Raw genomic sequence first — 27505 nt, 5'->3', positions numbered from 1 at the left:
AGCATATAGGTTTACAGCACCCCCAACGATCTCATACTTCTTAAATCTGGAATGTTTCTAGAGTGGAATGTTTGACTAGTCACAAGAAGGGGATCAATAAAAGCTTTAAACAGCTTCACATGAGTTCTGATCAGGTTTTGCCACCAAATGGGGTTTGGTGCCAAAGTTATTGAGAAACCTGGCTTTTGGAGCTCTATGGATTTCATAGTTGTTCTATGGATTTCAGGGCAATTTGTTGGATTAACTGAGTTGTTGGCTGTAAAGCATTTAGAATAGCTTCTGGCACCCAAGAAGTATCTGATGCATGTTAGCTGCTGGCATAACTTTTTTTTTTAAATCTTTTGGCCATGCCATGCATCATGTGGAATCTTAGTCCCCCAACCAGAGACTGAACCCATGCCCCCTGCGTTGGCAGCACAGAGTCAACAACAGGACCACTAGGGAAGTCCCTAACTTCTTTTAATCTTTATTTTTTAGGCCATGCCACAAAGCTTGTGAAATTTTAGTTCCTTGACCAGGGACCAAACTGGAGCCCTTGGCAGTGAGAGCTTGGAGTTCTAATCACTGGACCACCAGGGGATTTCCTATATTTAATCTTTTTGATTAAATACTTTATATGGGATAAAATGCCTCCCATGTTACAGGTGGGCTTCCCTGGTGGCTAAGCTGGTAAAGAATCCGCCTGCAATGCTGGGGACCTGGGTTCTATCCCTGGGTAGGGAAGATCCCCTGGAGAAGGAAATGGCAACCCACTTCAGTACTCTTGCCTGGAAAATTCCATAGACAGAGGAGCCTGGTAGGCTACAGTCCATGGGGTCACAAAGAGTCGGACACGACTGAACGACTTCACTATGTTATGGGTACAGTTTGGGAACTTTTGCCAGTTGGATTCACCTTTGTAGCCCCCACCCCAACTAGGGACATTTCTATCAGCCCAGGAACTCTGTTCCCTTGTGGCCCTTGGCAGACTGTCCTCGCCCTGCCTGGGAACTTACACACACACGTGGAATGAACAGGGTTCTATGGCACATGCTCCTTTGGGTCTGGCTGCTTTCACCCAACCTGATGCCCATGAGATCCATCCAAGTTGTGTCCAAAGTTTGTTCTTTTTCCTTGCTGAGCCATCATGTCCCATCCTGCAGACACAGAGCATGGCTCCATCACCAGGTGATGGGCCCTGGTTCATTTCCAGCTTGGGCTGTAATGAACACAGATGCTGTGAGCACCCATCACAGGCTTTTGGATGGATATCTGCTGTCCTTTCTCATGGGGAAATACTTGGGAACTGGAGGGCCGGGTCCCAGGTAACTAACTCTCTGTTTCACTTTATAAGAAGAAAGCCTCAAACTACTTTCCCCAGTGACCTCATGGTCTTACAGCAAAGATGGAGATGTGGGGAGTCGTCGCCCGCGCCAGCACTCAGAGCTCTTTGATCCAGACATAGAGAACAGGCTCCTGGTTGCCAAGGGGGAGGTGATGCATTGGGAGTTTGGGATTAGAAGATGCAAACGATTATATATAGAATGGATAAACAATGTTTTACTGTATAGCACAGGGAACTATATTCAATATCCTGTGATAAACCATCACAGTAAAAGAATAGAAAAAGAATGTGTGTTGTATATATATGTATATATATTTTCATATATATGAATATATGCATGTATTTTTCATGTATATATAACGGAGTCACTTTGGTTTACAACAGAAATAAACCAACCATGAAAAGTGTTAGTCATTCAGGGTGTTTGACTCTCAGCAACCCCCTGGACTATGTAGCCCACCAGGCTCCTCTGCCCATGGGCTTCTCCAGGCAAGAATACTGGACTGGGTTGCCATGCCCTTCTCCAGGGGATCTTCCCAACCCTGGGATCCAACCCAGGTCTCCAGCATTACAGGCAGATTCTTTACTGTCTGAGCCACCAAGGAAGGCCAAACCAACCATACTTCAATAAAATAATTTAAAAAAAAATCCTCTGTGGTCCACCCGGTTAGTGTCAGTATCACCGATGGTGTTTCCCCTCCCCCACCTCAGGTGATCCGGACGGACACGTTCAAGCACCTTCGGCACCTGGAGATCCTACAGCTGAGCAAGAACCTGGTTCGCAAGATCGAGGTGGGCGCCTTCAACGGGCTGCCCAGCCTCAACACCCTGGAACTGTTCGACAACCGGCTGACGACGGTGCCCACGCAGGCCTTCGAGTACCTGTCCAAGCTGCGTGAGCTCTGGCTGCGGAACAACCCCATCGAGAGCATCCCGTCATACGCCTTCAACCGCGTGCCCTCGCTCCGCCGCCTCGACCTGGGCGAGCTCAAGCGGCTGGAGTACATCTCGGAGGCGGCCTTCGAGGGCCTGGTGAACCTGCGCTACCTCAACCTGGGCATGTGCAACCTCAAGGACATCCCCAACCTGACGGCCCTGGTGCGCCTGGAGGAGCTGGAGCTGTCTGGCAACCGGCTGGACCTTATCCGCCCGGGCTCCTTCCAGGGCCTGACCAGCCTGCGCAAGCTGTGGCTGATGCACGCCCAGGTGGCCACTATCGAGCGCAACGCCTTCGACGACCTCAAGTCGCTGGAGGAGCTCAACCTGTCTCACAACAACCTGATGTCGCTGCCCCACGACCTCTTCACGCCCCTGCACCGCCTGGAGCGCGTCCACCTCAACCACAACCCCTGGCACTGCAACTGCGACGTGCTGTGGCTCAGCTGGTGGCTCAAGGAGACGGTGCCCAGCAACACGACGTGCTGCGCGCGCTGCCACGCACCCGCCGGCCTCAAAGGGCGCTACATCGGCGAGCTGGACCAGTCGCACTTCACCTGCTACGCGCCAGTCATCGTGGAGCCGCCCACGGACCTCAACGTCACCGAGGGCATGGCCGCCGAGCTCAAGTGCCGCACGGGCACGTCCATGACCTCCGTCAACTGGCTGACGCCCAACGGCACCCTCATGACCCACGGCTCGTACCGCGTGCGCATCTCCGTTCTCCACGACGGCACGCTCAACTTCACCAACGTCACTGTGCAGGACACGGGCCAGTACACCTGCATGGTGACGAACTCGGCCGGCAACACCACGGCCTCGGCCACACTCAACGTCTCGGCCGTGGACCCCGTGGCGGCTGGAAGTGCCGGCAGCGCGGGCGGCGGCGGTGGGGGCGGCCCCGGGGGCGGCCCTGGAGGCGGGGGCGGCGGCTACACCTACTTCACCACTGTGACGGTGGAGACCCTGGAAACGCAGCCCGGAGAGGAGGCTCTGCAGCCGCGCGGGACCGAGAAGGAGCCGCCGGGGCCCACGACAGACGGCGTCTGGGGCGGGGGCCGGCCCGGGGAGGGGGCAGGCCAGGCCTCCTCGTCCACCACGGCGCCCGCCCCGCGCTCCTCGAGGCCCACGGAGAAGGCGTTCACCGTGCCCATCACGGACGTGACGGAGAACGCCCTCAAGGACCTGGATGACGTCATGAAGACCACCAAGATCATCATCGGCTGCTTCGTGGCCATCACGTTCATGGCCGCCGTGATGCTCGTGGCCTTCTACAAGCTGCGCAGGCAGCACCAGCTGCACAAGCACCACGGGCCCACGCGCACGGTGGAGATCATCAACGTGGAGGACGAGCTGCCCGCCGCCTCCGCCGTGTCCGTGGCCGCCGCCGCCGCCGTGGCGGGCGGGGGCGGCGTGGGCGGGGACAGCCACCTGGCCCTGCCCGCGCTGGAGCGCGACCACCTCAACCACCACCACTACGTGGCGGCCGCCTTTAAGGCGCACTACAGCAGCAACCCCAGCGGCGGGGGTTGCGGGGGCAAGGGCCCGCCCGGCCTCAACTCCATCCACGAACCTCTGCTCTTCAAGAGTGGCTCCAAGGAGAACGTGCAAGAGACGCAGATCTGAAGCCGGGGTTGGGGGTTTGGGGGGGTTGCGGGGGTTGGCCCCTCCTGGGGGGAGGGGCTGGGGCCGGACCGGGACCCTCCCCACAGACCCAGCCCCGCACAGGGGAGGTTGGGGCAGGCAGCTCAAGGCCCCCACCCGCGTCCGGACCCCAGGGCGGCTCTCCAAGCGAGGACGGTGGGGCCCCGAGAATGGAGCCCCCCAGCGGTTCCGAGCCTCGCCCCACTCCCTGGCGATGGGAGGGGACGCAGGAAGGGTGTGGCCGGAAGCCTCCGCCTTTCCTCCTCTTTCTCCCGACCAACTGCTCCCGGCCCTCCGCCTTCCAGGGGAGAGAGGAGCTTTTTTGAAGGGCGTTCTCTCCCCTTACCCCCAACAGCCCTCCTTTTACGGTTCATTTTTTGCAGTTTGACGCCTGTCCCCCACCCCCACCCCTGCCCTATCCTACCCCTAACCCCCTGGAAACTGAAGAGACAGCCACGCGGTCAGAGCCTCCGGACACCCTGGCCCTGCTCCGGGGGAGTCCACTCCCGGCCCCTGGCCCCAGTGGGCCGGGGATGGGGCGGCGTCAGCCCGCCCCCCACCGTTATCCCCAACCCTCTCCTGCCCCACAGACTCTTTTGATACTGAAGGGAGGTTTGCGTCAACGACTACCTGCTCTGTAATTACTTTAAAAAAAAAAAAAAAAAAACACGGAAAAAGTAAAAAATTTTTTGGTCATGGAAGCATGGAGGAGAGAGAGAAAAGGGAACATGGGTGGGCAGCTGAATGAGGAGACCGGAAACTCCGGGCCCCATCGGGAAGGTCAGCGGGGAGCTGGCGCCTCCAGGCGCTCTCAGACCCTTGCCCTTTCACCCCTACGGCCCCAGAGAAGGGCTGGGTCACCCAGCACACCTGGCATTGTGTCTAATCTCCTTGCACCTCTTAGGAGGCATGTTCTGGGGTCCTCTCCCCTCACCTCCCACCTCACAGCAGGAATCCAGGGGGGGTTGTTTCCTGGGGCTGCCCTTTCAAGGTACCACAGAGTGGGTGGCTCGGAACCACAGCAATTTAGTGTCTCAGTTCGGAGTCCAAAGTCAAGGTAGGGGCAGAGCCATGCTCCCTCGTAGGGAAGGGTCCTTCTCCGCCCCTTCTGGCTTCTGGCGGCCCCAGATGCTTCTTGACTGGTGGCAGTGTCACCCCAGTCTCCATAGGGCATTCTTCCCATTTCTCCACGTCACCTTTCCTCTATATCTGTGCCCAACTCCCCCCTTCTATGAGGTTGTTGTTGTTTAGTCCCTGTGTCGTGTCCAACTGTTTTGTGATCCCATGGACTGTAGCCCTCCAGGCTCCTCTGTCCGTGGGACTTCCCAGGCAAGAATACTGGAGTGGGTTGCCACACGCTCCTGCAGGGGATCTTCCCGACTCAGGGATGGAGCCAGCATCTCCTGCTTGGCAGGCAGGTTCTTTACCACTGAGCCACTTGGGAACCCCTCTTTATGAAGACAGCAGCCACATTGGATTGGGGACCACAGACTCCAGCATGATCAAGATCATCTGCAAAGATCCTGTTTCCTGCTAAGGTCATATTCACAGCTCCTGGAGGCGAGGACACAATTCAGCTCATCACAGAGCCAAACCTGAGAGGGTCCGTCTCCACTGCAAACCCATTGGAGACTGCCTCCGGAGAAAGCCGGCAGGGGAGGGAAGGAAGGGCATGAAGGGTGCTCACACTGCAGCTGGGGCCTGCTGGGCATGAGGGGTCTGCACTTCTGCCTGGTTAACTCAGAGGCACGAGGCAGAGTCCAGGCTGGGGGAGTAGGCGGGAGCTATGCTGTAGCTTCCCAGGTGGCACTAGTGGTAAAGAATCCGCCTGCCAGTGCAGGAGATGCAAGAGACGTGGGTTGGATCCCTGGTTGAGGAAGATCCCCTGGAGGAGGGCATGGCAACCCACTCCAGTATTCTTGTCTGGAGAAGCCCATGGACAGAGGAGCCTGGCCCGCCAGAACGCATGGGGTCACGAAGAGTCAGACACGATTGAAGTGATTTAGCAGGCTCGGACGCACGCTGTAGCTCAGGAGGGCAGAGGCCGCACACAGAGTCCTCGGAGAGATGAGAGCCAGCCAGTGGGAGCAAACGACAGAGGTTGGCCAGGCCAGCGGGCAGATGCTGGTGGGGCTGGAGGAGGCCAAGATGCCAGCGTTTCAACCTCCAGTGGGTCCCTCAGGGCAGCTTTTGCATGCCGTGCAGATGAGCAGAGGCCAGTGGAAGCAGGATGAGGCACTGCTCCAGACAGACATCGCTGCGCACACACGGGGCTCGGCCCCAGCACCGGCTCCGGTCTCAGCCGCCTTTCTCTCCTGCGCCCACCCTGGTCCGCGAACAGGGCAGGCCTGGCGCATGCGCAGAACGGCCGGGCCCCCGTGGCGTCCACGACTGCACGTGCGGCGCGAGGAGGGCTGGAAGCCCCCAGGACCCCACCCGGGCCCTGTGTGCTCCCAGAGGGCCTGGACTGGGGCCATGCTCTTGGCCCTCCGCCTCCTCCCTGCCTGTTTCTGAGCCACAGAATCTTATCTCTCCCCCACCTGGGGCTCTTAGAGCAAATTCTTCCCTTATCATCTGTGGCAGCCGCCTCTGCTGCAACGTGTCTGGGGTCCCCGGCCCTATTTGTGTGGCCTGTCTGCTGGGTACTCTCCTCTTGACCGACGCCTGGCTCCCTTGCTCCATCTTTCAGGCTCTCTTTCTCTCTCCTCTTTCTCTCTCGTCCTCTTTCAGGGCCCGATCCTGGTTGTTATGGCAACACTGCAGCGGGTACCAGGTGGTGGTTGGGGGCAGGGAGCCGAGAGTGCCGCAGCCTCCGCCATTTCCGATGCCAGGCACCCTCGAGGCGCAGTGGCGGGGGCTCATGGTACGGGGGCCACTTGGGGCCTCCCCAGGCCTCGCAGGTTTCTCCTTGGCCATGGGAGGTGGTGAGAGGGGAGGGGTGGGCATGAGAGTGAGGGTATAAGGGCATCGTGGCTGGGGGTGGGGAGGATAAAAGGTGAGAAGTCAAGGTGAACAGAAGGATGAGCAGACTGGCAGGAGGCAGGTTTGTAGACAGCCTGCGGGAATGGACCCCTTCCATGGGAGCTGGGGGTGGGTTGTGGGGTGGGGGTGGGAGGGGGGGGGTCGCTGAGGCTAAGATGAATGCAACTCCAGCTCCTGCTGCCTTGTAGAGAGATGGGCATGACCAGGCCAGGCCTCCCTCGGACTTTGCAGGAGATGAGGGCCTAGCCTAGCTGGGGACAGAATGGTAGCCAGCCCAGAGGAGGCAGGAGTGGGAGCTGGAGGGATGGAGATCCAGGAAAAGGTGGAGAGAGCGATGGGACAGAGAGAGACACGAGATGGAGACAGAGAACCAAGGGAGGACAATGCTGAGGAGGAACGTTGACAAGAAACCCGGGTGCCAAGGCACCGGTGGTGGCTGGATTTGGGGCAAGGATGGGGACTGGAAATACAGGAGCAGAAGCAAGAGGACAGACAGAGTCCAGCGTCACCATCTCCTCTCCCCTGCTCGCAACCCTCTCTACCCCCAACCCAACCAGGATGCAGTTTCCATGACAACCTGGCTGGCCAGAAAGGGGGGCAGGGGACTGCAGAGGAAATTTTCCACATCAGCAGGAAGATAGGAGGATGTGATGCAGAGAAAGAATAGGCTAGATGGGGGGGGGGGGGGCGGCGCACAGCACAGGGTCCTAGAACCTCAAACCATCTTGCCCACCGTCCCCAGGATCCTCCTTCTGCCCCCATGCAGCACCCCCTCACCCCCACCTCTGGGCCACTGCAGGGAAGGGGGAAGGTTCGGGAGAGGACCGAGGGTCAGAGTCCAAAGATCAGCTGCTGCCCAAACCTCATGTGTGTGGTGAGAGGGGCAGCGGGCAGCAGAGTTCAGACGCAGACCACTGAATTCAAGGGCATGGCCCTCGACAGGGTCCCGAGGAAGGTGGGCATAGTGGGCTACGGCCGCCTCGGTGAGTCCTTGACTGTCTGGGGCCTCTCCTCCAGGTCTCTTTCTGGAGCCTCAAAAGCCTGTGTCCTCCACCAACATTCCTTTCATCTCTGTCTTGATCTGTGGCCTGGCTGATTCTGCCTAAGGGGCTCCGGTCTCTCAGGGTCTCTGTCCTCCGACTCTTGATTCTCTGCCCTCCACCTGTTTTTGTGTACCCCTCCTGGGCCCCTGTCCTCCTCTCTGGGTCCCTGTCCCCATCTCTCTGGGTCTCTGTCCCCTCTCCCTGAGTCCCTGTCCCCCTCTCCCTGAGTCCCTGTCTCCCTCTCTCTGGGTAGGTACATGTGCCCCCTCTGAGTCTCTTTGCTTCTCCCCAGGACAGTCCTTGGTCTCCCACTTGCTGACTCAGGGACCAGAACTGGGCCTAGAACTTGTTTTTGTCTGGAACCGTGACCCAGGACGAATGGCGGGGAGCATACCCCCTTCCCTCCAGCTCCAGAACCTTGCTGCTCTCGGGGAGAGGTCAGTGACCTCGCCAGCAGGACTCTCTGAAACTCTTATTCTGGCCTCCTTTAGGTGCTGTGTGCTCTCAGGCAAGGCCCTTACCCTCTCTGGTCCTCGCTCACCCAAACGTGAAACAGGACAAGCCTCCATCCTACTTCCCCTCCCAGGCCAGAGTGAAACATGACAGGCCTCCACAGACTCAGGGAACCTGGGGAGCAGGGGGAGGTCCAATACCTCTTCAAGGACTTCCCCGCCTCTCTCCCGTCTCCCAGGCACCCTGACCTTGTGGTGGAAGTGGCCCATCCCAAAATAATCCAGGAATCTGGGGCAGAAATCCTGCGCTACGCCAATCTCCTGGTGAGCCCCGCCTCTTCCGCCTTGACGCCACCCAACCCTAAAGTGGGATCCGTCTCCTGACCTCAGCTCCGCGCTTCATCTGCCCCAGGTGGGGTCCCCCTCAGCCCTGGCTGACCAGGCCACAGAGCGGCAGCTCCTGGAAGCCTCACATCGCTGGGGCCACGCTGTGTTCGTGGCCCGGGGGGCTCTGTGGGGCGCGGAGGACATCACCAGGTTGGACGAAGCCGGGGGCCTCCAGGTGAGGGCCCGGGGCACTCCCTGGGAATGAGAGGCGGCCAACAGTCACACCCAGGCTCCCTGACCCCAGATCTCACTTCCAGAGCCTCCGTGTCACCATGGCTACACACCCCGATGGCTTCCGGCTCGAGGGACCCCTGGCTACGATGCGCAGCACCGGGCCTCGCGCTGTGCTCTATGAAGGCCCTGTTCGCGGGCTCTGCCCCCACGCCCCCCGAAACTCCAACACCATGGCGGCCGCTGCCCTGGCCGCCCCCAGCCTGGGCTTCGACCGTGTGATCGGGGTGCTTGTGGCTGATTTCAGGTGAGCGGAGCTGAGTAGGGGTCTGGGCTGGGGCCAGGCCGGCTAGACTGACCACCCTGCTTGCCCCAGCCTCAAGAACATGCATGTGGTGGATGTGGAGCTGAGCGGACCCCCAGGCCCCACAGGCCGAAGCTTCGCTGTGCACACACACAGAGAGAACCCCGCAGAGCCAGGCGCTGTCACCGGCTCTGCCACCATCACCACCTTCTGGCGCAGCCTCGTGGGTACGGCCAGGCTCCTCCTGGGCACTAGCGGCCCCTCTCCCCAAGCCCCAGGCGGAGCTTGAGTCTCAGGCTTTCTGAATCTGCAGTTCTGATTCCGTCTCTGTCGACTGATCTTTATTTCTGAGTCTCCTTAACCTTCTTCTCCACGACGTTGTCTTTATAGATCTCTCTCTCTCTCCAAGTCTCCTCTCCCAGACTCTGTGTCCCTGTCTCTCGGGGACTCTAGCATATATGTGAGTCTCTCCACCTGCCAGGTGTCTATCCCTCTTCTTCTAGGTTTTGGCCCCCCCTCTCTGGGTCTCTGTTCCCCTCTGAGTCTCAGTCCCTCCCTCTAGGTCTTTCTCCGTCCCCACAGTGGTCTGTTCCTTCTTCCAGGTGTCTGTCACTCCTCATCTCTCTGTCTTAGCCTTTCATTCCCCGTATCTCCCCCGCAGGCTGCTGCCAGCTCCCCTCCAAGCCGGGGATCCATCTCTGCTGAGAAGCCTCCCCCTTCCCAAGAGGACTTCCTCATCTCATTATTTACCTCCCACCACCACCGACCCACTGCTGCCCTGGCCTCAGTGTCCCCAGACATCCCTCTGGTCTCAGTAAACATTGGAGTCTTCTCCCTGCGTGGTCTGGTGTTTGATCACTTTCCCTTCCGTGACGTCACGCTGCGTCGTCACGCTAGGCATGACGGCAGCCCAGGGAACGGACGTACAGGGAAGTAATACCCCTAGAAGCTATCGCGAGAGCCTCCTCACTACGTTTCCCAGAAGCTTCCGAGCTGCAGGAGGCGTGGAACTGTGAGAAGGAAAGGACCGATTTAGGGCATATTTCCGGGACTCTTCGAAGGGCCGACGGAAGTTGTAGTCCTGGGTTCTCGGGGCGACAGCGGACTTCCGGGCCACGCTGTCCGGACGTTCCACGAGGAGCTCTCGCTCTCGCCGGAGTCGCCGGGAATCGTAGTCCGGTTCGCGGGGTCCGCCGGGAGCTGTAGTCCGTCCCACCTGCCCAGTCAGCGCGGTGCCGCCCGCCCTGCGCTCTCGGAGCCCGGAGCCGCCGCCCAGGGCGATGCGGGAGCCCCCGGTTTGGGGGAACAGAGAGGCAGGCGGGGTGAGGGGCATTTCCAGGCAGCGGAGCGGGCGAGCGCCATGGTTGGGGTACAGGTCGGGGAGACAGCTATGTTACTCTGTGTCCGGGGAGGGGGCCCTGTTGCCAGGTGACAGGAGGAGAGAACTCTGTTGGTTGGTGACAGGGGAGGGGAGTCTTCTGTTGCCTAGGCGACCAGAAGAGACCCTGTTACCTAGAGACGGGGAGGAGGCTTCCTCTATTGCTAAGTAACCAGAGGAGAGCCTGGTTACCTAGTAGGGGGCGAAGGAGGCGGGGGGTGGGGGGGGTGGGGGGGGGGGTTAGAGGAGGCTCCTCTGTTGCTAGGTAACCAGAGAGGAGGCCTGTTACCTAGGGACAGGGGAGGGGAGTTCTCTGTTGCTAGGTGACCACCACAGGGACCCATTCACTTAGGGATGTGGCGGGGGCCCGGGCGGAGGTGGGGGCGGGGGCGGGGGGAGTGGTCCTCTGTTGCTAAGCGAGAGAAGAGAGAGCTTTTTCCCTAGAAATAGGGAATGGAGGTACTCTGTTGCCAGGAGATCGCCAGAGTCAGGGGCCCCTCAGGCTGCCCGAGCCCCGACTCAATGACGGTGGCCCCGAGGGCCTGCTGGCAGGTTGGGCTTCCAGATCCCAGACTCCTAAGCACCTTCTCCCCCCACCCCTCCAAGCAGGAGCCGAGGACGGCATGTCCCAGGCCCCAGGAGCTCAGCCAAGCCCGCCCTCCGTGTACCACGAACGGCAACGCCTGGAGCTCTGTGCCGTGCACGCCCTCAACAACGTCCTGCAGCAGCAGCTCTTCAGCCAGGAGGCTGCCGATGAGATCTGCAAGAGGTGACCATCACCCACCCCAACCCCTGGAGAAGCAGGGCTCATGGAGGCGGGGACACCCACCTGGGTCTCAGAGCAAAGCAAGGCCCGGGGCACAGCCCTGCGGCTTTCTGCTGCCCCATCCCCTGCCCGGCTGGACTCCGGGACTCAGAAACCGAGATGTTACCCAGGCGTCTGCTCACCCCGCTGACCTCAGCCCCTGACCAGGCCTCAGCCTTTTACCTAGGCCCTCATCCTCACTCTCTTCCCACCTCCCAGCTTCTGGTTTATCTCCTTCAGTCCCAGCTACACAGGGCTCCAACACTGCACCTGCCCCTCCTCAACTCCCAGGGCTCCCCCAGCACCCCTGGCAGAAGCCGCAGGCTCCGCACCCAGCCTGATAACCAAAACCCTGTGTGCTGTGGTCCCCACCCGTCTCTGCAGCTTCGTATCTCACTTCTTGCTTCCAGACAAATGCCCTCTAGTCTCTGAATGAGCCCCACATGGTGCCTCTGGGCCTTTGCACAGGCTGTTCTTTCTGCCTGGCACGGCTCTCTCTTCTTGGCAGCCTGGCATGTGCTGCCTCACTATTTAGGATTTCAAACATCACTTCTTTGTTATCTCTCTGCCTGAGCCCCTCCTCTCTGGCCCCACTGCCTTCTGGACCCTCCCCTCAGCCTTCAGTCTCTCCCCTCCAGTCAGGCCCCCCTGTGATCCTACGCCCTGAGATGACCCTTTCTCCCCATCTCTTGCTCACAGCCCTCCCATGCCTCCGCCCCTGCCATCCTCAGGCCAGTCCCAGGCCCTCAGACTGATTATTTTAGAATGTATTCATCCTCTCCCATCATTCAGAACAGGAATCAATCAACTCTTTCATGGCTCAGCCATGCTGGAGACTCAGAGATGATTCCGCTGTGAGCCCCTGCCCTAAGGGAAGCCAGGGAAACAGATACACAGAGAAAGAATACACAGCTTTCCCCCTCTCCTGCCCCTCCCCCTGCCTTGCCCCCCAAAGGCCCGGAGACATAACAAAGTTGCCTTTGTCTCAAGGAGGCGGGGCCCAGAGACAAGTGGGCTGGGGGACAGCTGGAGAGAAGGCGGGGGGCAGGAGCATAGGAGATGCGCTGGGTCAGGTGGCTGCAAGGAATGGGGTGGGCATGGAGCCAGGAGGCCAGCAGGGCCCAGATCCTGCCAGGGACGGCTGGGGGCTGGGGTTCTCTCCTGGGGTGACGAGGGTGCCAGGGACGGCTGGGGCAAGGGCAGTGCTGGGTGTAGAAGGAGCCCCCAGGAGGGGTGAGATTGGAAGCTGGTGAGGGTCCAGGAGGAGGAGGGCAAGGCCTGAGCAGAGCTGTGGGTGGGGGACAGGGTCTACTTCGCTGAAGACAGGATGAGAGAGTCGGGGGACAGGAGGAACATGGCCGGGGGTAATGAGTCGGCAAAGGGTTGACTAGAGGGAAGAGTCCCATGGCTGGGTGACTCACGGACCCTGGGACGCTATGGCCCTGTGGGGGAGGGGGAGGCCTTCTCAGGAAACCCCAATTCAGGAGGCCCTGACCACCTCCCACTCAGGTTGGCCCCAGACTCCCGGCTGAATCCCCATCGCAGCCTCCTGGGCACTGGCAACTACGACGTCAACGTGATCATGGCTGCCCTGCAGGGACAGGGCCTGGCTGCCGTGTGGTGGGACCGAAGGAGGTGCGGCCATAATGCTGCGTCATTATGGGGGTGGGTGCGGGGGGACGGTGGCCGCTGGGGGACGAAGCAGGGGGAGGGGACGGTGGATGGGAAGGAGGAAGAAGGGGCAGATGGGTGGAGGGTTTGCAGCGGTGGATAATGGGTGGCTGGCCCACTGAGGGCTCGGAAAGTGGTAGAGGGACAGTCAGGGCGTGAGCTGATGGATGGATGATTGGCAGATTGATGGGTAAGTGGATGGTGAATGGGTAGGTTGGGTGATGGGATATATGAATGGGTGGGTGGTTGAGTGAATGAAAGGTAGATAAAGGATGGATCATTGATACGTGTGATGTGCTCAGTCAGCCGTGTCCAACTCTGCGACCCCATGGACTGTAGCCCGCCAGGCTCCTCTGTTCATGGAATGTTCCAGGCAAGAGTAATGGAGTGGGTTGCCATTGCCTGCTCCAGGCCAACCCGGGGATCGAACCCGCATCTCTTGCATCCCCTGCATTGGCAGGCAGATTCTTTACCCCTGAGCCACCTGAGAAGCCCTCAGTTGATAGGCAGTGGATACCAAACATCCAAGATGGTCGGTTGGATGGACGGATGGAAAGAGCAGATGAAGAGTTGGGTGGGTGATGGAGATGTTGGGCTGCCGGCTGGCTGGCTGTGGGTTGATTGCATCAGTGGGTGAATGAGTGGGTCAAGGAAGAGCATGGATGGTGGGTGACTGTTCTATGGCTAGGAGGCTTGGATGGGTGGGTGGTGCATAATGGATAGATGATGGGTAGAATCAGCGGTAGATGCGTCAGGAGTGGATGGGGAGAGAGTGGATGGTAGAGTTGTTGGGCAGGTGGTGCTTGGGGCTTGGCTGGGTGGGTGCATGACGCATGGGTAACGAATGGTCAGGCAGATGAGGGTGAAGGGTAACTTGTTGGGTGGGTGGCTGACTGGGAGGTCTGGGTGGGTGGGCAGCAGGTAAGTGGAAGGAAGCAAAGGGTGGGCTGATGGAGGCGAGTCCCTGGGTGGGCTCGGGCGGGCACCCGCCCAGGCTCGGGGCTCTGACGGCGGCGTCCCCGCCCCACCCACAGGCCCCTGTCCCAGCTGGCGCTGCCCCGGGTGCTGGGGCTGATCCTGAACCTGCCCTCGCCCGTCTCGCTGGGGCTGCTGTCCCTGCCCCTGCGCCGGCGGCACTGGGTAGCCCTGCGCCAGGTGGACGGCGTCTACTACAACCTGGACTCCAAGCTGCGGGCGCCCGAGGTGCTGGGCGACGAGGACGGCGTCAGGTGAGGGGTGGGGGGCGCGGATCCAGGGCCGGGGGCCATGGGGAGGCGGCCTGTCCCCCGCTCCACACCCAACCCACCCCAGGCCTCAGCCTCCCCGTGTCTGCGCACAGGGCCTTCCTGGCGGCCGCGCTGGCTCAAGGCTTGTGCGAGGTGCTGCTGGTGGTAACCAAGGAGGTGGAGGAGCAGGGCTCCTGGCTGCAGGCAGACTGACCCCAGGAGGAGGGGCCCACGGCTGCCCGCCCGGAGCGGCCCCACCCCCCACCCCACCCCCCAGACCAGCCTTCCGAGCAAGCGAGCAAGCGCCGGGGCCGGGGCAGGACACCTTGTGGACCTAGCGGAAGCCCCGCCCCCTGCCCCGTACGCCCCGCCCCCTTCCCGGCCTCCTGCCGCTGCTGCCTCAATAAACCTGGTAATTTGCTCCCGGCCTGGCCCGTGTCTCACCTGGGACCCCTCTCCTTCAGTTTATCAGAGAGACCTAAAAAAAAAAAAAAAAAAAAAAGAGAGACCTAAGCGGGTTAGGCTACCTCCTGCGACGCACTCACCTCTCAGGACGTCGGTTTCCTCATGGGGGTGGGGCGGGGACGCACAGGGGAAAAGCAATGCAATCCTTACCCTCTGAAGGCCGGAGGGGGACACTAGGAACAAACAAATCGGTGCAGGCCAGAGAGTACGGGGAGATGAGCCCCACGGAGAAGGCGAGGGTTGACTTCTCAACGCCCAGCTTGTCCACCAACTGGCAGTCGTGGCCCCAAAAGACATCTCCGACCTCATCCAGAAACCTGTGAGTCTGGCTAATCCGCTGACCTCAAAGGCGGGAAATTGTACTGCATGGTCTGGGTCAGCCCAATATGATCCCGAGCATCCTTAAAAGTGAAGGAGGCAGTGGGACTTTCCTGGTGGTGGTGAAGTATGGTTAAGACTCTGCGCTTCCACTGTGGGGTTGAGGTTGGTTCAGTACCTAGTTGGGGAACTAAGATTCCACACACGGTGCAGTGCAGCCAAAAATTTAAAAAAAAAAAAAAAAATGGAAGAAAGGCAGGAGAGGAGAATCAGAGAAAGACGGGTGATGAAGATGCTATATGGGAGGCTCGCGGTGGGGGCTGGGGGTGTCTGAAGACAAGAGGGGGTCACGAGCCAGGAAACAGGCAGCCTCTAGGAGCTGGAAGTGTGAAAATGAAAGTGTTAGTCATGTCCCATGGACTGCAGCCTGCTGGGCTCCTCTGTCCCTAGAATTCTCCAGGCAAGAAAACTGGAGTGGGTTGCTGGCTCCTCCGCCAGGGGATCTCCCCGGCCCAGGGATCGAACCTGGGTCTCCCTCATTGCGGGCAGATTCTTAACTGATTGAGCTGAGGGGTCTTGGGCAAGGCTGGCTCTAGGAGGCTGGGGGTGGGGGGCTCTCCAGGGAGCCAGTGGGAAGGGGCCATTCCAGAATTAGAAACAGCCCCCAAGGAGACCTGGAATGTTAAGGGAGGACATTTCTCCTGTATCTATCTGAGGAGGTGATTAGAGATAAGGGTAGATCCTGGCAGGCCCACTGCCCACAGGGCCTCCAAGAGCAGCTGGACTTGACCCAGGGAGAGGCTGTGAGCAGGGGTTGGGCAGATCGGTCCTGGATACAGAAAGACTTCTCTGGGGCCACATGGGGGCAGGCTGGAGGCCCAGGAGGAGGCTCCTCCCCGTGGGAGGAGATGAGGCTGAGCCAGGACCCTGAGGGCAGAACAGAAGTGACAAGAGGGTCAGGGCACCCTCTGGGGGTGAGGGAGTGGGCAGGGAAGGAGGGACCCCGGGGTCTGGCCCTGGAGGACCATGGGGCCACTCCAACAGACAGGACCCTGGGGTAGAGCGGCTGCAGGGGGCACACTGCCCTCGATGGGGTGCAAGGGGTATGACAGGCTGGGTGACATCAGAAGAGGACCAGGGTCAGGGACTCAGGAGATGGCTTTAGGGGTCACGGGCCTGACCCAGGAGGCGCGAGCATAAGTGCAAGAAGGAGGCAAACGTGGGGCACCTCATTAGGTGCCAAGCAGAAATGGGGGACCCAGAGGCAGAGGGAGGCTGTGGGCAGGGAGAGGCAGGCAGGGCCCCAACTTGGGGTGTCTCCCTGCCCCTGCCTCAGGCTGCGCTCCACCCACGCAGTAGATTCATCCAAGGGGGTGGGGGGATACGAGGAGGAATGCAGGGAGCAAATGCTGGCAGGATGCAATGGCCCATCGTGATGGGGAGACTCGGGCTTGGTGGATTCTGGCTCCCAAGGCTTCAGAGGTCAAAGGGTAACTGGTAAAAGTGAAAAGTCAAGCTGCACAAGGAACCTCCCTGGTGGTCCAGTGGCTAAGACTCCAGGCTCCCAATGCCAGTGGGGGTGTCGGGGGAGGTGGAGGGGTGGGGTGGGGTCAAGTTTCAATCCCTGGTCTCCCCAGTTGGGAACTGTATCCCGCATATAGCAACTAAGAGTTCATATACCACAGCTGAGACCTGGAGCAGCCAAACGTATAAATATAAAACACGGTCAAGCAGCACATGCAGGAAAACTGCCAGGTTCCCAGGACACCCTAACTCTGGGGGTGCCCCCTGGGCCCCCACACTGCCCCCCAGTCTCTGATCTGGCCCCCCTTGGTGCCCCTGTCTTGGGCTCTCTTTCCAGATGTCTCTCTCTCAGCCTCTGTCTGTCTCCCTGGGCCCTCTGTGACCCACTCCCCCGCCCCCTGCCTGTCGCCTGTCCCATCAGGTCCCAGACAGCCTGGCGGGGCTCCCTGAGTGTTTCTATTCCTGGGCCTGAGTGATCTTCCCAGGTGCCTTCTCTGCGGTGGCCTAATATGGTCTGAGGAGTGGGAGCCTTCAGGGCAGGGGGGTGGGATTCCCAGGGTGGGGACGGGTCGGGGCATGGGGGTCCAGGCAGCCACCCTTCTCCTACTCCCAGCCCCACCTCAGGTGCTAACCCCTCCTGCTCTGCACAGGCTAGAGCACCAGCAGGCCGGGCCGGTGCATGTATTGAGCGCCTACTGTTTGCCCCTTAGGGTGGATGCAGGACCACCCCACACAGCCTCTCTGGCCGCCACCCACCCTCACCCCCCGCCCCCGCTTCTCACAAGCCTGTTCCTTGTCCCCAGGATGCCCAGCCACGCTGGTCCCAGGGCTTCAAGTGCTCCTGGGGATCCCCGATGGCCCGTTAGGAGCGGCCCAGGCAGACCCACCGGGAGTCTCAGTGCCTACAGGGCTTCAGGAGAGGGGGAGAGGACGGCAGGTGCAGGGGGAGGTGACAGCTGTCCCGCGCCCCCCGAGCGCCGGGTGCCGACAGCTGAGGCCCGATTTAGCTCTCTGAGCCTGGGTCTGGCCAGATAAGGCCATGGGGGGTGCGGCCCCGCCCCCCGGGGCACCCCTTAAATCGCGGTCGGGCCGGGGCGGGGCGGCCGCCGGCGATGCCAGGTGAGAGGGGCCGCGCTCCTTCCGGCCTCCCCGCGTCCCACCCGCTCGGCGCTGCCCCTCTCTCCGGCTCTCTCCTCTCTCCCTGCGGCGCCCGGCTCTCTCCCTCTGCTTTTGTCTGTCTCTTCGCATCTCGGACCCCCGCCCCCGCTGCTATTTCTCCCCATCCCGTCCCCGACTCCACCTCTGTCCTTCTCTCTTTCTCTCTACCCCGTCATCTCTCTGGGCTTTGTCTTCCCACGTCTCTCTCCTCTCCATCTCTCTCTCTCCCTCTCGCTCCCTTTGCACCGCGCAGCGGGCGGGTTCTCAGTTCCCTGACCAGGAATCCAGCCGGCACGCCCTGCAGTGGGATCCCGGAGTCTTAGCCCCTGGACCACCGGGGAAGTGCCCTCCCAGTCTCTTTCTTTCCGTTTCTTTGTCTCCGTGGCTTTCCCCTCTCTCTCGCTTTCTCTTTCTGTCCCCCGCCCAGCCCTTCTCTCTGCACCTCCGACCCTTCTGCCCATCCCTCTCCTGTCTCCCCGTCTGTCTCCCTCTCTCTCCTTGCTTCTCTCTTCGTCTCTCTCCATCTCTCCCTGCCTCTCCCCGTCTCTCTCCCTCCTCTCTCTGACCTCCCCTCTCCAGCGCCCCGATGGAGCCGCCCTGGGGCCTCTGCTGCGGTTTCTGCTGAATAAAGCTGTGTCTATCCTCACCTCTCCAACTCTTCTCGCCTCCTTTCCTTTCTCACCCTTCTGCCTCTGAGCTCAGCAACACCGCCCCGGGCCCTGATCCCGGCTACTGGGGGCTGAGGTAGGGGTTCTTGCCTCCCAGAGAGACCACCAGAAACGGGCTGAGAGCCAGATGGAAGAGATGGGGAGAAAGGCAGAGATGTGTGCAGAGGTAGACCCAGAGACAGCAGGGGACAGGGACTCAGAGACAGAGGCAGACCGGCTGAGTGCCATGGACTCAGAGATGGGGAGGGCCGGTGAGGGTGCAAGACCCGGAGGCTCAGACAGTGAGACCCGGAGCGGCAGACAGAGAGACTCAGAGGCTGACAGACCGCAGGCAATGCCCGTGTCTCCCAGACACAGCAGACGGGGCTGGTAGCCACCACCACCCCCACCTCCACCAGGCGGTGCCAGGCCCCAAACAATAGGCCCTTGTCTGACTCCATGGTCCTCGGGGCAGCTGGGGCGGGGGCCACCAAAAGCCTGACTTCAGCCTCCACCTTCAGACCCCCCTACACTGCCTTCTGGCCTCTTCCTGCTGGGGTCTCCACCCCCTTGAGCCTGCTTTCTGCTCTGCAGGGGAAGGAGCCAGGCATTTATGGAGCATCTGCTGGATGCACCTGGTATGCCTCTGTGCCTGTCCTGACACCCTCTCCTCTCCCCGACCCCTCCCCTTCCTCGATGCCCTCTGCTTGTTCTTCCTGAACTTCCAGCTCTCTTCCTGGGAAGAGATGGGCATTTATTAAGTTCCTAGTGTTTGCCAGGCAGTTTCCACACACTGTCTCTGCACCCTCTACTCCCTTTGTTCTCCCATCCCTTCCACCCAGTTTCCTTTCCCTTCTTCCTGAATTGCCTGGTCTCTCCTGCAAGGAAATGGGCATGTATTGAGCACTTACTGTATGCTGGGGAATTTACAAACCCTGTCTCTTCTTACACTCTTTTCTTCCCCAATTCCTTTCTTCTCTGCATTCATTTCCTCTCCTTTCTGACTCTGCTTCCTCCTCGGGGAGGGAATGAACATATGCTGAGCACCTACTGTGTGCCAGGCAGTTTACACACTTTCTCTCCCTTCCTCACACTCTCTTCCTCCCCTGTTTTTCCTCTATCCTCTCCTTGTCTTTCTGGGCTCTCTGCTCTCTTCCAAGGCAAGGGACACACATTTATTGAGCACCTATGGTATACCAAGCAATTGCTTGTTCTTTCTCCACTCTCCTCTCGCCCTCTCTTCTCCACTGACCTGTGGGCTTTGCTGTCCTGTGCTTCTTTCCACTCTCTGCCAGGAGAGGAAATAGGCATTTATGGAGCACTGACTGTGTGCCTGGCAGTTTCCCTCCACTCCCCCTGCCCCTTGACTCTCCCTGTTCCTTCATCTCTGACTTCCCCTTTTTTTCTGCTCTGTCTGCCCTTTCTTGGGGATGAAAAAGCAATTATGAAGCACATACTGTATACCAGGGCTTCCCTTGTGGCTCAGCTGGTAAAGAATCTGCCTGCAATGCAGACCTGGGTTCGATCCCTGGGTTGGGAAGATCCCCTGGAGAAGGGAAAGGCTACCCACTCCAGTATTCTGGCCTGGAGAATTCCATGGACTGTGTATCCATGGGGTCATGTATACCAGGCAGTTAACACCCCCCACCCCCCGCTCATCTTCTCTTGCTTCTTTCTTCCTACTCCTCTCCTTTTGCCACCTTCTCCCTTCCTGTGCTCTCTAGGCCCTCTCTGGGGAAGGGAACAGCATTCACTGAGCGCCTCCTCTTTGCCCCATGATTCGCCTGCACTGCCTCCTCTGACATTGCCTCCGCCCTTCTGCTCCATCCTGTCACCTCCTTGGCCAGGCTTGCTTTACATATGTCTTCTCTTTCCTCTTGCTGTCTCTCTCCTCCAAGAAAGAAAAAGTGCATTTATTGAGCACCTCCTGTGTATGTCACCTGCACAACAGCATGTCCTCGTCCTCATTTTCTCTCTTCTTCCCAGCTCCTTGCCCCAGCTTCTCCCCGTCCTCTCTGCCCCGCTGGCTCTCTCCTGGGGCACAGCTGGGCATGTATGAGTGCCTGCTGTGTGCCACTGCTCCTATCAGCTATCTGTCTGTGCTGGCTTGCCTCACAAGCCCTGCTCTCTCTTCTCTCGCCCTCTTGGCTTGCTTTCCTCCTCCTGGTTGCCTCCTCTGTCCCTGCAACCAGGGAGGGGAGTGAGTATTTATTAAGTGCCTACTGTATTCCCACTGCTTTACCTACACTGTCTCCTTCCATCACAGCTTCCATTTTCTCTGCTGGAGCTTCCTCTCTCCTCTCCTTTTCCTCCAGTCTTCATTCTCTTGGGAAGAGAACGAACACTTAAGAGCACCCACTGTATGCCTGGCTCTTGCCACCCCTGGCCCTCTCTCCTCAGGCTGTGTTTCTTGCTCTGTTTTTCCTCCGTGGTGGTGGTTCCTTCATTTCTTTTCTGACCTGGCTACTCTCTCCTGAAGAAGGGAATGAGTGGGCATTGATTGAGCACCAACTGTGTGCCAGGCTTTTCGTAAAGCACACTGTCCCACCCCCCCCACACACACACACACTTGGCTGCCTCTTCTCTCCTCTCCTGCTCTTACTCTCCCCCAGAAAAGGGAAGGGGCACTAATTATGCACCAACTGCATGTTGGGCTGCTGGGTGACTCACACTGCCACCTCTCCTTAGATCCTGTGTTCTCGCCCTGCCCCCTCCTCTCCTGTTCCTCTTCCTTCTCAGCAGTGGAAGCTCTCAATTTTCCAGACACAAGGGGTCTGGGCGCTGTAGGAAGGGCCCATCGTCTTCGCCTAGTGGTGCTGGGTGAGGCCAACTGATGAAAGATGGGGCTCCAACTGGATTTCCTCAATGGGGGAGGATGAATGGGTCATAACAGCCACTACCTGGGCTGGGGGTGGGGCTGAAGGAGACCAGGAGGGAAAAGCAGGGTAGAAAGTGCTCATTCTTCCCCTGGTGGTGAAGCTGGGTGGTTAGGTCCCCGAGGTGCTGCCTTCTTGGCGCCCCCCCCCACCCCCGCCCTTGCCCTTTGGCTTCCTCCCCCTCCCACACCCCAGGAAGCACTGAGGAAACTGAGGCTCTGAAGAGGGTGAAGGGGGTGGGTGAGAGGACTCTTGATTCTCTGAGTCCTGACTCACTGGGGGCCTGTGTCTCCCTCCTGCAGTGAGCCTGGCTGAGGGCCCTTCTCTCCCGGGGTCTGTCTCTCCTCCCTGCCTCTCCCTCTGACCCCCGTCTCTCTCTCCTCCCTGCTATTCTGTGTCTCATGCTCTCTGCCCCCCATCTTTTTTCGCCTTCTTGCCTGCTCCTCTGCCTCACAGTTTCTCAGCCTCGGTTTCTCTGACACACACACCTTCCTGCGTGAATCTCCCCCATGCTGGTTTCCTTTGCTCACACCCTCTGGATGAGGCCTTTCTCTTCAACCTCTCTTCTTCCTGCCTCTCCTCCCCTCTCCCCATCCCGACCCATCTCTACCTCCCGTCCATTTGTCCATCTCTCCACACAGGCCCGCCCCCAGGTCCCTCTCACCGCAGTCTTTCACCCTGATCCTCAGTTTCCTCCTCTTGAATTCACACACACACACTGCTTCCCCTGCCCGCCCCCATCTCTCTTCCTTAAACTGTGTTCCTGTTCTCCTTTGGGCTCCCCTGGTGGCTCCTATGGTAAAGAGTCGGCCTGCAGTGCAGGAGACCAGGGTTCAACCCCTGGGTAGGAAAGATCCCCTGGAGGGGGGCACGGCAACCCCCAGTGTTCCTGCCTGGAGAACCCCAGGGACAGAGGAGCCTGGCGAGCTAAGTCCGTAGGGTCACTAAGTCAGACACGACTGAGCGGCCAACACCCTCACTCTCGCCTCTCGCTGCAGCCTCTCCTGCTCTCCCCTCTCCCCCCACCATCTCTCCCCACGAGGCTCCCGCTGCCTTCCCGTCCTGTCCTCTCTTGCTCCCACTCAGTCTTCCCAGCATCTTCTTGTTTATTTGGCTGTGCCAAGTCTTAGCTGCGGCACGCGTGGGAACTCAGCTGCAGCAGGTGGGATTAGTTCCCTGACCGGGGATTGAGCCTGCGCCGCCCGCACGGGGTGCTCGGAGTCTCAGCCACTGGACGCCCGGGGAGGTCCCTCCCTGTGTCCTCTCTTCACTGGTCTCGTCCTCGCTTTCCTCCCCGCCTCCCCACCCCATCCCCACCTTTGCCCCCTCCTCCCCACTCCCTCCTGGCACTGCCCTGCTTTCCCTGGGGACAACTGCCCACCACCCCCTCCCCTCAGCTGCCTCTCTGGCTCTCTCCCTCCCACACCTGCTCCCGCACAGCAGGTTGGCAGCCCCGCCGACTCCCACAGTGGGGAGGCCCCTCTGCTGACCCATGGGGTGGACCGCATGTCCCTGTGTGCTGGTGGTATTTTTATCCTGTCTCGGAACACACGGTCCTGTGATGAATGTTTCACAGTTTACGGAATTCATTTCATGTCCTGCCAGGTCCGGGACCATCAGCTGCACGTGTTCATCCGTCTGCAGCTCATCATTACCCAGGCCACGGGACACAGGCCCCTGACCTGGCGCCTTATCACTAGGGAGGTGGCAAAGCTTCCCTTCCTCCCTGTCCCTCTCTCTCTCTCTCTCTCCCTGTCTCTCTCTCTCTCTCTCTCTGTCTCTCCCTTTCCCTGTCTCTCTCTCTCTCCCTGTCTCTCTCCCCCTCTCTCTGTTTCTCTGTCTCTTTCCCTGTCTCTGTCTCTCTCTGTGTCTCTCCTTTTCCCTGTCTCTCTCTCCCTCCCCCCTCTCTGTCTCTCCCCATCTCTTTCTCTCCCTGTTTCTCTGTGTCTCTCTCTCTCTGTCTCTCTCCCTGTCTCTCTCTCTGTCTCTCCTTCTCTCCCTGTCTCTCTCTCTCCCTGTCTCTCTCTCCCTCCCTGTCTCTCTCTCCCTGTCTTTCTCTCTGCCTGTCTCTCTCTCTGTCTCTCTCTGTCTCTCCCTTTCCCTATCTCTCTCTCTCCCTGTCTCTCTCCCCCTCTGTCTCTCCCCATCTCTCTTTCTCTCCCTGTTTCTGTCTTTCTCTCTGTCTCTCTCCCTGTCTCTTTCTCTGTCTCTCCCTCTCTCCCTGTCTCCCCCTCTCTCTCTCTGTCTCTCTCCCTGTCTCTTTCTCTGTCTCTCCCTCTCTCCCTGTCTCCCCCCCCTCTCTCTCTGTCTCTCTCTCTCCTCCCCACCCTGTCTCTCTCTCTGCCTGTCTCTGTCTCTCTCCCTCTTTCTTCCTGTCTCTCTCTCTCTCCCTGTCTCTCTCTCCCTCTCTCTCCCTCTGTCTCTCTCTCTCTCCCTCTCTCCCTGTCTCTCTCTCTCCCTCTCTGTCTCGCTCTCTGCTCCATCTCTCTCTCCCTGTCTCTGTCTCTCTCCCTGTCTCTCTCCCCCACCCTCTCTCCCTGTCTCTCCCTGTCTCTGTCTCTCTCCCTGTCTCTCCACACACACACACCCCGCCCCACCCCGTCTCTTTCTCTCTCTGCCTCTCTCCCCACCCCCCCCCCCCCGTCTCTCTGTCTCTCTCTCCCCCCTCTGTCTCTGTCTCCCTGTCTCTCCCCCACCCCCGTCTCTCTCTCTCTCCCTGTCTCTCTCCCCCCCCCCCCGTCCCATCTCTCCCTCTCTCTCTCTCCCCGTCTCTCTCTCTTTCCCCCTCTCTCTGTCTCTCTCTCTTTCCCCCTCTCTCTGTCTCTCTCTCTCCCTGTCTCTCTCCCCGCCCTGTCTCTTACCCCTTCTCTCCCGTCCTCCTCCTAGGGTCTCCGCTCCATCCCCTCCTGCCCCGCTGACCTCTCCTCTGCTCACAGCCTCCTCCCTCCCCGCTCCGTCTCTCCCTCTCCCCTCCCGGCCCCCTGACTCTCCTAGCTCTCACCGCTGTGCTCTCCGCTGGCTTCTCTCCCTGCCGGCTCCCCCTCCCGCCCGGGCTGCTCCTGCCCCGTCCCCTTCACCGGTCTCTCGCGGCTCTGCAGCAGCTCTCCCCTGCCTGCCCCTCCGGTCCCTCTTCCCCTTCCCCGGGCTGCTCCTCCCCCTCCCCCTCCTCCCTCTCTCTCCTCCTCTCCCCCTTCCCCCACCTCTCCCCCTTCCCCCTCCCCGCCCCCCACGGCTCCCTCCCCACCTGGCTTCTCCTCTTTCTCTTACTCCCCTCTTCCCTCGGGGCCTCCCTCGGGGTCTCCGTTCCCCGTTTCCACGCCGCTGTCCCCTCTGAGCTGCCCCTCTCCTGCATTTTCTCGCCAACTCTCCCTTCTCCTCCTGCCCTCCCGCCTCCATCTCCCTTCTCCTTGCTCAGTCGCCTTCCTCACCTTCCTCTTTCCCTCTCTCCCCAGTGGCTCTTTCCTACCCCTCCCACCTTCCTGCCTCCTTCCTCTCTCCCCTCTCTGGATCTGTCATTTCTCTCTCCGTCTTGGGAGGCCCCTGCCCAGCGCCGCGTCCTCACCCCGCGGGCTCCTAGGGCTCCTCTCCCGCCCTTGGGACTCTCAGGTTGCCAAGTTCTGAGCTGATGGCCAAGTCGCCACCCCAGGGATCCCGGGGCAGGGCTGTCGAGCCGGAGTCCCCCCGAGCTGGAAGCACCTATGTGACACCCATTTTTTCTCTCTTTCCTGTCTGCCCCGGACTCTGCACGCTGCCTGGAGGGATCGAATCGGGCCCCCGCGCAGGGGAGCGAGAAACGGGCTCAGAGGCAGGAAGCAAGTTGCCTAAAGACGCACAGCACGTAGGTGGCGGGGCAGTTGACGAGGAAATCGGCCCCTTGACTCTGCTGAGCCCTGCACTCGGGTCTGAGCCTGGTGAGGAGGGGGCTGCCTCCCTCCCGCGCCGTTCTCCTCCCCAACCCTCCATCGTCTTCCCCTCCTCAGGCGGCGTGGAGCACACAGGCAGCTGGGAGGACTTCACCCACCGCCGACTCCACCGACGAGGCAACAGGCGCCAGGTGTGCCTGAAGACCGGCATCCTCCAGGACGGAGACCTCAAGGGGGCCTAGACGGCGTTGCCAGAGGACCGACGGCGCCCCCCGCAGGGCCCTCCCCTCCGCCAAGACGGCCCACGCGGGGCAGCGAGAGGCCCCAGGATCGATCACCGGAGAGGCTCTCTCGGACTGCGGTCGTCCATCGCCACCTACCGGCGGAAGACAAAACTGCAATGCAGCTCTAAAAGACACTAGGAAAGGCGGCCCCATAGGAGGACAGTGCCTGAGGGCGAGGCGGGGGCTGGAGCGGGCGGAGAGGAGAGGATTTGCAAAATTCTGTAAAAATTAAAAACTTTTCTACGCCTAACCGATATATAAACATCATACTCAGCAAGCTTCTTGGTATGCCAGCTTACAGCTCCAACTGCGTGCGTGTTTTCAAGTCATGGGTGGGTGGGTTCTCTCCTGTGTGGTCATGGAGACGCACGTGTCAGTGCTTTGGGAAACGCAGGGGAGTGGGATTCAGTTTACACAATGTGCTGGGAAGCCTATTTCTAGGAATTGGGCCAATTGAGTTTCATTCCTCTACATGACCTCGCTGAACTCAAGGTGGGTGCAAGCAAAGGTGAATGGCTGACAGACAGCCAAACATTGGTCCATGGTTCTCACCTGGGGTCTCTCTGACTGGCTAAAGAAAGAAGCCTCTAGAGTTGTTTCCAGAAGCTACCTGATTCAATGCACAACTTGGGGTGGCAAACGTTCTTTAAAAATACTAAAATCAACCTTATATTAATATATTTTAAAAGAATACTTGCCAAAGAACTGTCTTGTGTGTGTGCTCAGTCATGTCCAATTCTTTGCAACTCCATGGAGCCCGCCGGGCTCCTCTGTCCATGGGATTTCCCAGGCAAGAATACTGGAGTGGGTTGCCATTTCCTTCTCCAGGGGATCTTCCTGACCCAGGGATCAAACCCACGTCTCTTTCATCTCCTGCACTGGCAGGCAGGCTCTTTATGGCTGAGCCAGCTGTTCTCAATAAGCCAGACGACAGTATGAAGGCATAGGTGCAGGGAGGGGTTTCCCCAGTGCCAGGGAACAGGTGGCATTCTGTGGGGCAGGAAATTGGGGAGGGGCCTTCCCTCCACTGAGTATTCGCCTCATGGGTGCTCGTGTCTGTCTTAGACCAGACGTCAGGAGGCTGGGGTGAGGAAGCAGGAGGGAGAGAGGGAGGGCTGAGCTTGGTGGGGACAGAGAGGAAGGCGTGAGACAGGACAAGGGGGGGGTGTGGGGGTGGGAGAGGAGGGAAGATGTCTGCAGTCTGGCCTGGGGACATCTAAGTGAATCAGGAACCAAGGCTGGGGTAGTGATTCACGAGGCGGAAGAGGAAGAGGAGACCAGAGGGCCTCACAGGCCAGGCTGAGGGCTGGGACTCTGTCCTGAGGGTGCTGGGAAGCCAAGGAGCAGGGGCAGCTCTGGGTTGGAAAGCCCTCCATGATGGGGAGGGCCTGGATGGGGCACACTGGAGGCTGGGGAGGGGGTCTGGCTGCAGGAGAAGGGAGAAGGCAGGGAAGAACAATGGGCAGGCGGCCCAGTCCTCTGGTCTGAGGCTGGGGTTGGGGGCTGGCACCACTCTCTGTGCATGTCCAACTCTGTGTGTGCATGCCTAGTCGCTTCAGTCGTGTCTAACTGTGTGACCCATGGACTGAAGCCCGCCAGGCTCCCCTGTCCATGAGATTCTCCAGGCAAGAAGACTGGAATGGGTTGCCGTGCCCTCCTCCAAGAGATCTTCCCGATCCAGGAATCGAACTCGTGTCTCTTATATCTCCTGCATCTGCAGGTGGATTCTTTTACCTCTAGCGCCACCCAGATTCCTGGGTGACACAGACTCCCTCACCGGTCCCTGAGGCACAAGGGGAAGGAACCTGGGGTCTGGAGAACCTGGAGGGGAGTTGGGGCTGGAGACGGGCTTGGGAGCCATCAGGAAGGGTTGCTCCCAACCTCCAATGTGAACGGGCAGCTGGTCTATGGAGGTGGGGGTGAGGGGTCCCACACACACGAGAGGGGAATCAAGCGGGCACATGGGGATCCCTGCAGCACCCAAAGGTCCATCGACAGACCAGTAGGATCTACTCAGAGCCAGGCACGAGGTACAATGAGAACCACT

At 59.8% G+C, this 27505-nt stretch overlaps 3 protein-coding genes and 1 long non-coding RNA gene across 13 annotated transcripts in view; all 4 read left to right on the top strand.

The window, feature by feature from the left end:
• Positions 1 to 4022, top strand: part of LRRC4B (leucine rich repeat containing 4B) — a 43823-nt gene extending 39801 nt beyond the window's left edge. For both annotated transcript variants that reach the window (XM_025270036.2, XM_025270035.3), the window contains exon 3: positions 2036 to 4022. In XM_025270036.2, coding sequence (XP_025125821.1) covers positions 2036 to 3886 — 1851 coding nt within the window. In that variant the 3' untranslated portion in view covers positions 3887 to 4022. The remainder of the gene's footprint in view (positions 1 to 2035) is intronic.
• Positions 4023 to 7716: 3694 nt separating this feature from the next.
• ASPDH (aspartate dehydrogenase domain containing) lies at positions 7717 to 10081 on the top strand. 2 transcript variants are annotated; one of them, XM_006080042.2, is made up of 7 exons: positions 7717 to 7869; positions 8222 to 8366; positions 8621 to 8705; positions 8794 to 8943; positions 9026 to 9246; positions 9316 to 9470; positions 9905 to 10081. In XM_006080042.2, the coding sequence occupies exons 1-7, from the start codon at positions 7752 to 7754 to the stop codon at positions 9946 to 9948; spliced, it is 918 nt and encodes a 305-aa protein (XP_006080104.2). In that variant the 5' UTR covers positions 7717 to 7751; the 3' UTR covers positions 9949 to 10081. The 2 variants fall into 2 exon arrangements, with proteins under 2 accessions (XP_006080104.2, XP_006080103.2); XM_006080041.3 differs by lacking the exon at positions 9905 to 10081 and having other exon boundaries at positions 9316 to 9596.
• Positions 10082 to 10223: 142 nt separating this feature from the next.
• Positions 10224 to 14744, top strand: JOSD2 (Josephin domain containing 2). Of its 8 annotated transcripts, none has more exons than XM_025270058.2 (6): positions 10224 to 10565; positions 11231 to 11390; positions 12936 to 13061; positions 13509 to 13671; positions 14132 to 14326; positions 14437 to 14744. In XM_025270058.2, exons 2-6 carry the CDS (start codon positions 11245 to 11247, stop codon positions 14659 to 14661), a joined length of 855 nt encoding a protein of 284 aa, XP_025125843.1. In that variant the 5' UTR covers positions 10224 to 10565; positions 11231 to 11244; the 3' UTR covers positions 14662 to 14744. The 8 variants fall into 8 exon arrangements, with proteins under 8 accessions (XP_025125843.1, XP_044787315.1, XP_044787316.1 ...); XM_044931380.1 differs by having other exon boundaries at positions 14416 to 14744; XM_044931381.1 differs by having other exon boundaries at positions 11228 to 11390; positions 14416 to 14744.
• A 9337-nt stretch (positions 14745 to 24081) lies between these two features.
• Positions 24082 to 25735, top strand: LOC112580409. Its single transcript, XR_003104796.2, has 2 exons — positions 24082 to 25149; positions 25292 to 25735. It is a non-coding gene; the product is annotated as an uncharacterized LOC112580409 (long non-coding RNA).
• The last annotated feature ends 1770 nt before the right edge of the window (positions 25736 to 27505 follow it).

This window comes from Bubalus bubalis, chromosome 18, assembly GCF_019923935.1.
Source record: "Bubalus bubalis isolate 160015118507 breed Murrah chromosome 18, NDDB_SH_1, whole genome shotgun sequence".
NCBI lineage: Eukaryota > Metazoa > Chordata > Mammalia > Artiodactyla > Bovidae > Bubalus > Bubalus bubalis.
Note: the sequence above shows the minus strand (reverse complement) of the source record. Positions and strands in the feature narration are given on the sequence as shown.